Here is a 15,415-nt window from a genome sequence, read left to right on the forward strand (position 1 = left end):
ATAAATACAATACAGTACTGTAAATGTACTTTCTCTTCCTTATAATTTTCTTAATAACATTTTCTTTTCTCTAGCTTACTTTATTGTAAGAATACAGTATATAATATATATAACATATAAAATGTGTGTTAATCGACTGTTAATATTATCAGTAATGCTTCTGGTCAACAGCAGGCTATTATTAGTTAAGTTTTTGGGGAATCAAAAGTTATACACGGATTTTCGACTGCGTGGGAAAGGGGATGGTCGTGTCCCTAACCCCCACGTTGTTCAAGGGTCAATTGTGTAAGTTTTTTTTTGTTTGAGCACAAAATGGCAAATTAGTTTGGCATGTACAAAGCGAGTCATCATTATGGGAGACTTCAACTCCAGCAATATAAACTGGACAAAGAAGGGAGCATACTCTACTAAGGGAACTGATTTTTTGATTTCTTGAGAGACGACTGTCTTGGGCAGCATGTGGTGGAAGGGAACATGAGGATTGAGAGTTTTAAATTTGATTATTGCATAAGAGGATCTGATTGTGACTGAAATGTCACACTTGCTATGATAGTGAGAGTGACCATGTAGTCCTAACAGAGGGTAAACAGGCATGTAGAAATATCAAGGCAGAAGGAATTTATGTGGAATTATAAGGCAGGCAACTATCATAGAGATTGCAGCAGTACAATGGATGAAAGAATCTGAAGGAAGAGATGGTATCAGTACATGGCGATACTTAAGAAAAACTGTTGACAGCAATGGCAGATTCTATACCTCAAGTGAAGAAAATAAAATGATTTGGAGTCAAATGGATGACAAGAAAAATTAAAGAGGAATTACACATGAAAATAGATTATGGAAAACAAATAAAAGGAGAGGTGCAGAACAGTTGCATGTCGAATATAAGACTCAGACTAGGAATATGAGTATTGTAAGGAGAGAAAAAGGCAGAATACGAAAGGAAACTAATGCTGCAAGTCAAGGGGAATCCCAAGGAGTAGGAGGAAAAATCGTTGTGGACAGATGACCTTACCAGATGAACATGAGACTCAGGTGACTAATGCATATGTCATAGTTGAGCTATTTAATGATCACTTTATTAGTGTTCCATCCTGGTTCAACAAAGGGGGAGGGGGCTAGATGGAATTTCACCAAGTGTTTTAAGGAAATGTGCTGTGGAAATGACCTGCTGTTTACTGAAAGTCTTGCAATGGGAAAAATTCCTGGAAAGAGAGGGTAAAATATTGCCACTGCATAAAGGTTGTGATAGAATGGCAATATCAAAATATAGGCCTGTTTGTATTTCTTCTGTTAAGATTTTGGAAACTTTGGAAAATTGGTAAGAATTTGTATACATAATTGGTAAGATGAGGACAATATTATCCTTGCAGGCTAACATGGATCTGTTAGCAAGGACATTCTTGTTTTAGTAATCTGGTTACCTTTCACAATGGAGTCACAAAAGCAGTGGATGAGGGTAAAGCATAAACTGTATTTTTTTTTTTTTTTTTTGCAAAAGAATATGACAGGATGCCACATGACAAGTTGATTTATAAGTTGCAACATATGAGTTTGGATATCAGGCTAATGAATTGGATTCATGACTGGCTTTCTGACAGATGTCAGAGAGTTTATATGGGGATGCAGTATCAAGGAGTAGAGGGTTACAAGGCAGAGTTCCACAGGGTTCAATACTGGGACCATTACTGTTCAATATCATTCATATTGTCACAGAACTACAGGGAGATATTCAGTTGTTTGCAAATGATATGAAGTTTGGGATGATTATTAGTAATAGTGTTCATGTTTTGGCTTTTTGAGGAGATTTGAATAAGTTGGATAAGTGAGCAAATGAATGGGAGATTTCAGTTTAATGCAGCTAAATGTAAGGTTTTGAAATTTGGGATCCACAGATGGTCAGATCTGGTCAATGGGATTTGAAGTAACCTTGGAGAGGGTGCAGATACAGATAACAAAAAAGATATTAGGACTTTTGCAGTCCTAATTATTATTATGAGGATAGACAGAGCATTCAGACTGAAAGGGGGAGGGGGGAATGATTGAGGCACTTGTGCCATTGAAGGGTTAAGATCAGATTAGCATCCAGGAATGCATTAGCAGAGCTAATCTCAGGTGATGTGGTCACTTAAACAGAATGGGAGAGGAACGATTAGCAAAACAAGTGTTCTTTGCCAGGTTGGCAGGAAAAAGACCAAGATATAGGTGGATTGATAGAGTAAAAAGTGCCTTAGAAAATAGAAATATTAGATCTTATAATTTTGAAGTCTTGACAGGTAACAGATTGATTTGAGGAAAATTGTAGATAGGAAGTTGGTAATGGGGTTTTTCATGCAGTGCTATCATATCCTATACACTCCTTCAGGGTACATATCAGGAATTTGATGATGATAATGATATACTTGTTTGATTGTGATTATTTTGAACAGTTTGCTTAAATAAATTTTCTATGTCATAAAAAGTTCTTGGTTTTTTATATAAGTAGATAAATATCAAAATGGATAAGATTTACCAAATGGCAATTCATGAGAAAGAAATATTTGATATCTTAAGTCACATGGCAATTGATAAGGTTGAAGGTCTCTTTCTCTCTCCACTAGGTAGTAAAAAGATATAGTTCGGTGTTAGTAAATCCACTTTTGATCATCTTCAACAGGCTGCTAAGATTTGGAATAGTTCTTTTTGATTGAAAATTTTAAATTAAAATTTTCAGTCAAAGCGTTTGTATACTAAATGTGTATACAAAGATTTGGGTGTTTTAGTTGACAGAGAATTTAAGCTCAGGAATTATACTGGTAAGACTATTAGTAAATAATTATTCCAATTGATAAGGATGGATCATCGCAAAGTGTAGAATTATAGACCAGCAGTTGTCTTAGTGTTATTGACATAGTAATAGAAAAATTAATTAGTAACTGTATCCAAGATATTCTTGACAAGCCACAGTTGTTAAGCATGATAAAGCATGATTTCATTAAGGGGAGATCAGTTATATTAAACCTGCTTACTTTTTATGAAGAGTCATGAAGGAAACAAACCAAGGTTATGATGTGATTTATTGAGATTTTATCTCAAACTTCTAATAGCAATCTACCTCAGTCTGCTGATTAAGATGTATCAAATAGGCACTGATGATCATTTAGTGAGATGGATGGAAATTGGTTGAGAGGAAGTGGTGTTTAGAGGAGTCTTCAAAGAGGTAGCATAGAAGGAGCAGAGCAAGACAGGACTCAGTGCTAGGCCCCTGGTTGTTTAACATATTCATAAATAATTTAGGTTCAATATTGAGAGCAGGATTTCTCTCTTTGCTGATGATGCAAAGTTAGGCAGAGTAGTCAATTGCTCAGATGACCTAAAGTTCTTTACAAATGATCTTAAAACATTGGAAGAGTGAACAAGAAAAGGATTTAAAATTTTATGTGAATAATGCAAGTATACCTAGTTCAGGAAGAAGATAACATTAAATGAATATAAAATTAATGCATCAACCTTAGAAAAAATTCATGAATATAAAGATTTGGATATTTTAGTTGATAGGAAATTTAAGCTCCAGAATTATACTGGTAAGACTACTACTAGTAAGGCTCAGCAGATTTGTAGGATTAATTATAATAAGCTTCACCTGTAGGAGAAAGGATATAATGATATATTTATACAAGTCTTTATATGGGCCAATACTGGATTATGGTTCCCAAGCTTTACTCACCAAGATTTTTGAATGAATGTCATAAAAACTGAGGTATTCAGTAATGATTGATTAAGTGTATAGAGAGTGTGTAGCATGATAATTATGAGAATTGGTTGGCTGATTGCAACTTGATGAATTTATGTAATGGGAGACGGAAAGAAGACTGAATTAAAGTTTGTAAGTTACTTCAGTACATGTAAGATATATTCTAGGAGCGTGCTGCAATTGGCTGAACCAAGCTCTATAGAGAAGACAATGAAGTTAGAAAAGAAGGCAGAACAAATATGCAAAGTTTTTTTTACTGTTTGGGAAGAAAACATGTAGAATAGATTTCAATAGTTAAAGAATTGGTGAAGTCAAGTAATTTCAAGACAAAATTAGACAGATATAACAGCTGGAGGACATTTAATTATAATTTATGTGTAATTACTATCTAACTGGCAATGCTAAACATGTATATTGTGATGTATCTGTGTATAAATATGTCTGAAAATAATTTAAATAAATAAAATATAAAAATAAATAAATAAATAAAAATGTGAAAGAATGAATACAAATGAGAGAATAAGTTAAGATAATTACATTATACACAAGCCATCTGATCTGCTGATGGTGAAATTCATCATATATATATATATATATATATATTGGCTTGGGCACACTGGTGATTAATCAGCAGGAGGTTCACCTACTGTTCTTCTCTCCAGCATTCAGTTAGTCTTAAACTGGTTGTGAAGATGGATTTCCTCCAGGACCTCTGGTTTTCCCTCTCTCACAAACATAAAACTAACCTTGATCACATTTTAGTTTTAGTTGCATGTATAAATATAAATTTAGGTATTTGGAATTCATGCCATTGGCACCATGTAATAATGGCATGAACTCCAAATACTAAAATGAACTACATTAACATTCACACGTATCTTCTGGTGGAAAGCCAACAACTACAACAATAATAATATTATTAATGCTCACATTTCAATGTCTTGTAAAGATAATTTCCTTCCCCATATATGATGATCACATATTCAAATGTTTTTATTATTACATAAGCATGAGATACATACTTTGTTCCATTCATAAAGGAAGAGAAAAGTTTTCGAGCTTCTGTGATTGTGTCGTCATCACCATATTTTAAAGCTGAAGATAGAATAGCAGTTCTTAGTTTTCTGTACGAAAAAAAAAAAAATATATATATATATATATATATCCCTTAAATAAGTTATAGAAATGGCATCATGAGATGATCAACAGTTGTACTTATAATGTCAATTTTTTAGAAATTCTTCCATTAACATTAAGTATTATTAACTTTTTACTGAACTATGAAAAGTGCATTAAAAACAACAGGTGAGGTCAAAAATATCTTCAGAAGAGCAGACTTTTTTTTTATCAACAATTTACTAAGATACAATGACTTCAGAAAACAAGTATATACATGTGTGTATCTGTGTGTGTAAAAAAATCAGCATCATACTGTCTATGTGTATACCATAAAAACAAATATATATACAAAAAATAAAGACAATCTGGGTATTAATAACAAGGAACTTTAATTAGTCATTAAAATTTTAGTCATACAAGGTGTGATTAAAAAGTACAGTAAACCTAGCTACAGCATTCCATCTATCAGAGGAAGAGTGAAGCTGAGATGGATCACAGGATCTCATACCCATTGGTCAGTCACATGACGAGTTTCAAGATTGCATCACTGTAATGGAAATGGAAAGTGATGATTCAGTGATTTTCATTCAGTTATTTTGTTGGAAAAGCATAATCATGACTTCAGATCCAAACTTTTTCCAAAGCACTGTAACAGGAGATGAATCTTAGATGTACAGTTATGATAGTTATGACAAGGTTTCAGAGTTCACAAGGGAAACATCCAAATCATATTGGCCAAAGAAGCATCAATTAAAATCCAATGCAAGTCCTGTTGATTGTCTTTTTTGATCTGAAGGGAATTGTGTAGGCAGAATTTGTATGAATATTATAAAGGAGTACTGGAACATTTGTAGAATGATGTGCATTGAAAAAGACATTGCAGAAGTGGGTGAATGTTGGACAAAAAAATTATTGTGTGCTTGTATCCACCATATTCACCTGATTTAGTGCTCTGGCTCTTTCCAAAGTTGAAATCAATGATGAAGGGGAAAGCATTTTGCATCAATACCAGATTTTGAAATGACCACGACAATGCACCTAAAAGAACTAAAGAAAGATGACTTCCAGAGCTGTTTCAAAAAGTGGCTCACATGTTGAGACAAGTGTGTGAAAAGCCAAGGAGACTACACTGAAGGAGATTAATTTATATTTGTATTAGGTTAAATAAACTTTCTTGAACTCTAACATTCACTGTACTTTTCGATTATACCTTACACACCTACTAATTTCATGTACCTACAAAAACTGGTGGCTTCACCAGGACGTAATAAACATCAAAACATATATAAATAGATAGCAAAAGCGTTCAAATGCTGAAAAACCATTAAAAGAAAAAAATAAACATATTCATGCTAACAAACAAATGAAAGTCACATTGCATGCATTAGCTGTCTGCAGTTAAAGAATGAAGGTGATTGTTAATAAGTTGAAGTTTTATGTTGTTAAAAGATTTAATAAGCAATTTACATATGTTGCTTAACACGTTCGCTGCTACGCTACTTTGGCATGGTCTGTTCCCCTACGCCGAGCAGTTTTACTTCTTCAAGGTCAGTACGATAATCTCGTTACCGGAGGTAAACGTCCTACGAGTATACTCGTAGTTGGCTTGTACAGAGCATATACGGTCTATGAGAATACACAGTTTTGATGCTAGCCCCACACGCCAAGGATTTTCACTTCTTCAAGGTCACTACAATAATCTCGTTACCGGCGGTAAGCGTCATACGAGTATACTCGTAGCTGGCTTGTGAAGCAGGTTTACCAACTACGAGTATACTCGTAGTTGGCAGCGAACGTGTTAATATAAGTCCTTGATTTTTATTCAGTGATCTGTGTGAATGGATGACTATAATTCCTTTAGAAATCTGGAGTAAAAATTTTCTTCTAAATAAAACATGGTTGAAACATTCCAATTGACAGCATAGTCAGTATTACAAGCATGGGTGGCAAGACCAGATCTTTCTTTTATGTTCAGCATCTGTAACATGTTCCTTCTTTCTTACTTCAAATCCTGGGCTTGTCTTTCTCCTAAACCACATGAGCATAGAATCTATATTATACCCTAGGTATTTTTAGAATGGTGTGCTGTCCTTAAGAGACCTGAGGAGGCTGTTTAACAGTTTGAATCAGTTTCAAGGACCACAATATCAGAGTGACTTTTAAAGTGATGCAATTTTAATTGATAGACTACCAATATATGGAACTGTTATCGAGTCTCCATGCTGGATAAATTTGGAAGAGTCTGAAGCTCAGTCTTCAGTTGATCCTCATTTTGTATGAAAGAAAGTGCTCAGTTCTTTAGAGTGTGGATTATGCCTAATTTTTGGGAAGGATGGTGATGAAATGAGGCATGAAGATAACATCCCAATAAGTAGGCTTATGATACACATTAAGGAAAGGGAGTTTTCAATCTTTTTCAAGCTCTAATTTCAAGAGTAAATTTGATTGTAGGCTTTTAAGAGTTAAGAGAATGAAGAGAATGTTGTAGACTTGGGAGGTCAAGTTTCCAAATAATAAACATGTTAAACTGGACTGGAGAAGTGTTCAAATAAGTTTGTGACATCTGGTGGCAATAGGTCTCCAACAAGGTTTGATACATCAACCACAGGCACATTAGTAAGTAGGGATACTATGTCGAGACTTGCAAGGATGTCAGAGTACGATATGAGTAAGCTAGATAGCTTTTGGAGAAAATGGGATGAATTTTTAATGAAAAAGTCAGGTGACTTTATGTGATGTCCTAATAGGCTAGTCAGATGTTTAGATAAAGCATAAGTTAGGAATCTATGATTGTCTATGTTAATGCCATCTATGATTGTCTCAAGGAAATGCCAGGTTATTGTATCTTGGGAGACCCATAAAGTCGTGGAGTAATAGGATGTAATGACTTGGGCTTTTGTAATAATTCTGGAGGACAGGTTGGGATGTTTTTATGTAAACCATTGGTTTTTTCCCATGAATTGTCTATGATTCAAAACTGAGTATGTGGAAAACTAAGAAAGTAAACTTGAAATTTTATCTTCTGAATTTAGAAGTACTGTTGTATTTCCTTTGTCTGTTCTACAGAATAGTAATATTTCTATAATATCATCATGTCCCAGAATCATAATATTGCCATAAATAGCTAAGCTTTTTCTTCTTCTTTGAGTGCCATCTCCTATCGGAGGTCAGCAACCACCTTGGCAAATTTTGAGCAATCCTCAGCCACTCTGAGCAGTCTCTCAGATTTCATGCCAGTCCACTGTCTGATGTCTGCCAGCCAAGATTTTCTTTATCTTCCTTGTCCTCTTCTTCCATTTATCTTCTCTTTTATAATCAATTGAAGTATCTTATATTTTTCATTACGAAGTAGGTGACCAAGATATGCAGTTTTCCTTCTTTTTCTTACTTACTGTAAACATTTTATGAGCATTGTGATTTTCTCAGAAAATTTAGAGATCTCTGTGGAAATGGAAAACAGTACAAAGCAAACTGCAATGAAGTGAAGAAGGCGGTTAGCAGTGACAAATTGAAATGGCTAGAGGAAACAGTGTGGGGATATTAATAAATGCTTGGGTAAATACAGAACAAGAGCAGTATCTTTTTCTATATTCTTATATCTCACCAACCTCTCCAATACCTTAACTGCAATTCCAGATATACAGATTAGCCTATAATTTGTTGCTTTAGCCTTATCACCTTTGTGAAGTGGAACAATTTTGTCTTCCTTCCACTTCTTGCAACAGCACAGCACAAGTCCCACAAGAGCAGTATCTTTTTCTATATTCTTATATCTCACCAACCTCTCCAATACCTTAACTGCAATTCCAGATATACAGATTAGCCTATAATTTGTTGCTTTAGCCTTATCACCTTTGTGAAGTGGAACAATTTTGTCTTCCTTCCACTTCTTGCAACAGCACAGCACAAGTCCCAAGACTTGTCTTGGAACTTGTGTTGTTGCAGGACTTATTAAAAAGATAGGCCAAGACTGATGCTAACTCCTTGGGACATTTCCTTAAGACACGTAGTGATATGTCATCAAATCCTATGGCTTTGTTGATGATATAAGATAACCAGAAACATTAACATGAGATAAAGTCCAAAGCAGAGAGCCATAAATAATGAAAATGGTCAAATCTTGATGAACACAGAAGAAATATGAGAGAGATGGACAAGATACTGCTGAGACTTATATATAAGACACAGGGAGATGTTGAGGTCCAAAAGAAGTTAACTGATGAATTGAGGGAAATATCACCACCACCAAGCAAAGATGGAGAAGCAGATATTATTATTATTATCTAAGACTTCCAGGGAGTCAAGGACTCATCGAGGCTGTAAATTACCCAAACCAGCTATCATACCTACTCTTGAATTCATTCACACCAAATGCACTCACTACCCGTAAGGGCAAATTATTTCACTCACTCACTCACTGCTCTCTGGGAGAAAAACCTAGCTCTTAACCCTTTCTTGACTGAGAACAACCTTAACTTCCATGGATGCCCCAGTGTTCTCTCCCCGTCTTCCATATAACGAAAAATTTCATCAGGTGAAATGCTATAACACCCATTCAAAAGTTTATAGACCTCTATCATATCACCCCTCTTTCTCCTGTTAACCAGAATCTGTAATCAACATACTCACAATCTGTCCTCATAATCTAAATCCCATAATCCAGATATAATCTTTGTAACCCTTTCCACAGCTTCTTTATCCCCTTGGAACCCAGGAGATCAAATCTATGCACAGTAATCCAGGTGTGGTCTTATCAAAGTCTTATAAAGAGGCAAAATTACTTCCTTATCCTTACATGTCAAGGTTCGCTTCAACATACCAAGTATCCTCTGAGTTGTATTTGCAACTTTTGCTATGTGACCTATGAACTTTAATTCTTATCCATCAATACATCAAGATCCCTTGCCTCTTCAGTTTCTTGTAGCATAACCCCGCTAATATAATATGCTGCTGGAACTCTAATCATGCCAAAGTGCATAACTTTACACTTACTAACATTAAACTGACAGCCATTTTCATTAGCCCAGATTTCCAGTTTATTCAAATCATTTTGTAATTTCTGAATATCAGTAGCATCCCTGATTGCCCTGCCTATCTTCATATCATCAGCAAACAATTGCAAAGCTGATGATAGATCCTGCTTGATGTCATTAATGTATAGATTGAACAATAATGGCCCAAGGACTGAACCCTGAGGTACACCACAGGTTACCTTAAATCTGGCAGATTTATACCCACTCTATACCACTTTTTGATATCTGTCTGTCAACCATCTCCTGATCCAAGTCAATAGATTATGTTCCAGTCCCATATTCTCCACTTTACACAACAGCCTATCATGTGGTATCCTATCAAATGCCTTAGAAAAATCCAACATTATCATAGTGTATCCATTCCCTTTATCCAACTCGGCAAATTGCTAAAAACATGACCTTCCTTTAGTAAACCCATGCTGTTCCCTGCATAGTATAGAATGCTTGTCTACCAATTTCTATATGCGAGTTCTTACCAACTTCTCTAAAATCTTCACTACCACACGTGAGGGATGAGGCAGAAAAGGCAGTAAAACATCTGAAAAACTATAAAAACCCTGGGAATGATGATATTATTATATTATGATTAATACCAGACCTCAACACAGGAGGAAAAGACTGTAGTACATAAAGCCCATCCAACTGTGTTTTGAACTCATTCAATGTATCTGCATTCACCACAACATAGGGCAATGCATTCCACTGACCAATCACCCTCCGTGCAAAGAACCTACTCCTTATGCCCCTGCTCACGCCCTCCAAATATAACTTCCAGTCATGTACCCTTGTTCTACTCCTTTCTACAATTTCTATCCCCTTTACCAACTTAAATGTCTCAATCATATCCCCTCCCTTCCTCCAATTCACAAGGCTTTGCAAACTGCATTCCTTCAATCTGTACTTATATCTCATATCCTAAAGACCAGTTGCAACCTTAGGCAGTCTTCTCTGGACACTTTACAACATATCCTCATCTCTTGGTTTTCATGGTGATATAGTCCAAATCTATGCACAATAATCCATATGAGACCTGATCATATTATTATACAAGAGAACCAGAACATCTTTATTTCTACCAGTTAAGATCCTCCACATCACTACCATAACCTGCATCACATACTCATATCTTCTTAACTTCCTCCAAAATTTCTCTGCTAAGTGCATACTTTGCATCAGATTGTTGGCTACTAAATTTCAGAATCTTACACTTTACAATATTGAATTGACAGTTCCATACTCTTGCCCACTCATACAATCTATTCAATCCCCTGTAAGGCCACACATCTGCTTGATTCCTCATCACTCTCTCTCCAGTTTTGCTTCATCTACATGTAGTTGTATATCACCAGTTAAACCTATCTCCCAATATCATTAATATACAAATTAAATAACATTGGTCCCAAAATAGACCCCCCCCTCGTGGCACACAACGAGTGACTTTCCTCTTTCGAAATAGTGCCCCCCCCCCCCATACACAACTTACTCATACCTATCTGATAGCCATTCACATATCCAACTCACTAGTCTATCATCCAATCCCATCTGCTTCCGTTTAGCAACCAACTGGCAGTGTACATCCCCCTTGTACAGTGCATTTTTCACTTGGTTATAGTACATAAGCAAGTTTCAAAAATGTGACCTCCTTGTAATAAACTACTGACCAAGCACAGAGAATAGTGATCAACCTCTTCAATAATTTGACTATAACTCCAGATATGTAGATCGGCCTATAATATACTGCCTTATCACCACCTTTCTGAAGTGAACAATTTTGCCTTCGTTCTACTACTTTGGGACTTGTGCTGTGCAAGACTCTTGTTAAACAGATAGATGGCAACTCTTTGGAACATTCCCTTAAGACACGTGGTGATATGCCATCAGGTCCTACTATCTTATTGACATCTAGCTCATTAAACTCCTCATATACCTCTTGCTTGCTCACTATTAAGCCTTCTCTCATTTCATTCTCTACACTTAAGCTTCTGATTTCACACTGAGGATGAAAGATCCTCAGTGTGAAATCAGAAGAAACCCTGATGAACTGCTCACTGAACATCTCGACTATATCCTATGCAGCAGTCACCAATCTCCCACTTTCATTCATTAACATCAATCTTACCATAATCCTTCTTCCTTCTACCCACCACATATTGAAAAAACTCAGAGGGTTTTTTTTTGGCCTGATTTGCTAATTTCTGCTCATACTGCACTTTTGTTGTCCTTACCAACTAAGTCACTCTCCTGGCATGCTCTTTATACTCTTCATGCAATTACCATTATTCATCTTGTGCTGCCTCCAAAGTGCTTTTTTTTCCAGATTTCATGCTTAAACACCTCACTCATCTATTTTACACCTACCTCATTCAGCCTTTTTACCTTTAGAATACATTCACACACTGATGCTGTTATGTATTTCTTTGTCAGTTCTCAAGCAGCATTTATTTCCTTACTGCTCAACTCCTCATTCCATGTTATAACTCCAAGCTGTCTCCTAAGCTTGACATAATCACCAGCTTTGTACATCCACAACTCTTAATATAGACAGCCATGACCACGAGAGTGATCATGAAGTGTGAAACCCTACTCACAGTTACATCCTTTGATGAAATGATCAGATATAAAACTCTAGATTATCATGTGCCCTCCTTTACATACTGCCTGAAATAGTTGTCTCACAAGAATTCGTGAAATTCATTTTCCTTATTCTCAAATTACTATCTCTTCATTCCTGTGTATATCGCCATAATTAAAATCACCCATTATAATCATCCTTTCCTTGTTAACTAACCAAAGTTGCTTATATATTTCTTCATCGCCACCTTCCTCCACATAACTCTTCTTGTCAACCTCCACCTCACACTACACTGTCTCAAAACCATTGCCACTATTTGCCCTCTTCATGTCTACCTTATGTGGCCATAATTTCCCAGCTATCAGCAACCACACTCCCCCTCCCTTCTTGTCCTTTCTATTCTTGCCCAAAACACTGTACCTCTCCATTTCTATTTCCTTTAGGATATCATCTTCATTTGCCCCAATAATTTTGGGGAAAATAAGCTCAATCAAACAATTTCATCTGCCTTATTTCTGATACTTCTGGCATTTGTAAATAAACACAGTGGTTCACTTTTAGGTCTATAACCAGTCCTATCCAACCCACTTGCTGTTTGTGATTTGCCCACCACATCTGCTCTTGTCCAATAACCTTTATTAATGCTTACCACACATATATCTGCTCAGACTCAACTACCCCACTCGCATCTCGATCTATTCCATTTCTATGATGATCATCCCCATACACATATTCGTTACTACTCCCAACATCCACTCTCCCTCTCCACCCAGATTCCCCTGTTTTCCTGTTCCATTCACATTCTCTTCATCTCTCTAACACTACTACTACTACTGTTTCCATTGCCAAGCACTTCGGTCTCTTCTGTACCACTCTACTGAGCTTCCACTTCACCTTTTTCTTCTGATCACCTGCTTGCATCACACACTGCACTTCCATTTAGCAACATTTTTTCTAGTTTACTCACTCCACAGCCATTAAAATGCAATCAGTCACGTCTGTATAATTCCATTCTTCCTTCAAATACATGTCATACATCCAAACTATATTTCCTTCTCCATTCAGGATTCTGGCTCTCTGACTCAACTCATCGTTGTCATACCTCAGCAACACATTGACAACTTTTCCCACTATACTGTTATCATTCATTCTCCTCAATAGCCTCCTGATATCTGCCCTTACATTCTCCTTATTTCCACTTAGATCATCATTGGCACCACAACCACCACTAATTCTCTTGCTCATTTTTTCCTCATGTTGAAAGCATGAATTATCTTGTTCATTCTCCCTCCTGTATAACATACCTTATGGACTCTCTCATCAACCAATCTTCTAACAATGGAATCTCCATACACTGCTATTCTCGAAATTTGCCTCTTTTATCCTTTTTTCTTTCATTCTACTCTTTTGCACACTTTCATTTGTTTCCACTAAAATGTCTAATATCACCTTGCATATTCCTCATTTCATTTTTCATTGTGAATAACTGTTTCATCAAATCTTGCATTCTGACAATTTCACTTTCTATCTCTCTCGTAGTTTCACTATCTCTCGTTCTGCCCCACCTCATTTCCATTTCCTCATTTATATTTCCTTTCACTCCCTTATCACTTACTTATTCCTCTTCATTCTTGCATTCCCTCAGTCTCACTAGCTTTTGTTCCACTTCTTTCATTTATGCTAACCTTCAGTCCTTCAGTTTGTTTTACATGTTAATTCATAGGCTAACAAAATATCGCACTTTCTACAAATCCATACTTTCTCTAGTCTCCTGTTCAGTCTCTCCACAATCACTGGAGAAATGTTGAAACATGATGGCAAGGTGATAATAGACGGACTACAATGGTTATGTAACATAGCATGCAGGAAGCAAGATACCAAAAGAATGGACAAGATCAATCCTAATATATATTCACAAAAAAAAAAAAAAATTAAAAAATGAAAGCAAAATGGACTGCAAAAATTACAGAACAAGAGAAGTAAAAAGTCATGTAGGAAAAGTAATAATGATGATATTAACAGAAAGGATAAGGAAACTAATTGAAGAAAATGGGGTGCTTAAGGGTCAAAGCTGTATAACTGAGAGGAGACCTCCACATAGCCTTTAAAGGAATGCGGAGAACCGACCAGGGCTTCTGACCTAATGTCCAATCCTCACCTTCTCGTGGTGCACCCTGTTGGGTATCTACTTTGATACTGAACGAACGAGGATGGGCTGGCAATTTGGGATTTAGCCGACCAAATTGTATTCTTATTGGTTAAACCAAAATAAAAAATGATGGTACAATATGACAAAATTTCATGCCGGCTGGGGCGTCGCCCGGTTAAACAAGGCCCCCGTTGTTTTCGCCAGGGAACCAGGGCGAACAGCGAAAAGTCAGCTACTGGAACAAATCTGAAAACAAACCCCCAACTCAACATCACCAGAGTTAAAGATCGGTACTATCAACATAAGAAGCCTGAATGGCAAAGAAATGGAGCTAGCTGAGGAATTAGATAAGTACCAGATCGACATAATAGGGGTGACTGAAACAAAAAAGACCAAAACTGGTGAGATCTTTCTGAGCAATAAATACAAAATGTTAAATTCAGGCAATGACAATCAAGGAAAAGAAGGAGTAGCCATAGTATTCAACACAAAATACTAGGCTAATCTTCTTGAATGGCAGTCAGTCTCAAGTAGAGTAATGTGGGCAAATATGAGAATGGGGAACTGGACAATGAGACTTATTTGTGCCTATGGTCCCACAGAAGGTTCTACTAAGGTAGAAGTGGAGGAATTTTTTGACGCTTTAGAAAAAGCAACTGACACAATGAAAAATGAAAAGTTGGTCCTTGTTGGGGATCTAAATAGTAGAGTAGGAAATGATTGTGAGACATACAAAAATATTTTGGGAAAATTTGGAGAAAAGAGCAAAGCTAATAATAATGGCAAATATCTGTTGGATTTCTGCTTCA

The 15,415-nt window shown here is 36.2% G+C and overlaps 1 protein-coding gene across 2 annotated transcripts in view; it reads right to left on the reverse strand.

Annotated features, from left to right (window-relative positions):
* Positions 1-15,415, reverse strand: part of LOC150098929 (glutamyl aminopeptidase-like) — a 354,155-nt gene that overhangs the window by 60,130 nt on the left and 278,610 nt on the right. For both annotated transcript variants that reach the window (XM_090405705.1, XM_090405704.1), the window contains exon 14: positions 4,756-4,857. In XM_090405705.1, the coding sequence (XP_090261831.1) occupies positions 4,756-4,857 (102 nt within the window). The remainder of the gene's footprint in view (positions 1-4,755; positions 4,858-15,415) is intronic.

This window comes from Typopeltis vanoorti, chromosome 15 (genome assembly GCF_054136105.1).
Source record: "Typopeltis vanoorti isolate ZY-2024b chromosome 15, IOZ_Tvanoo_1.0, whole genome shotgun sequence".
NCBI classification, from domain to species: Eukaryota; Metazoa; Arthropoda; class Arachnida; order Uropygi; family Thelyphonidae; genus Typopeltis; species Typopeltis vanoorti.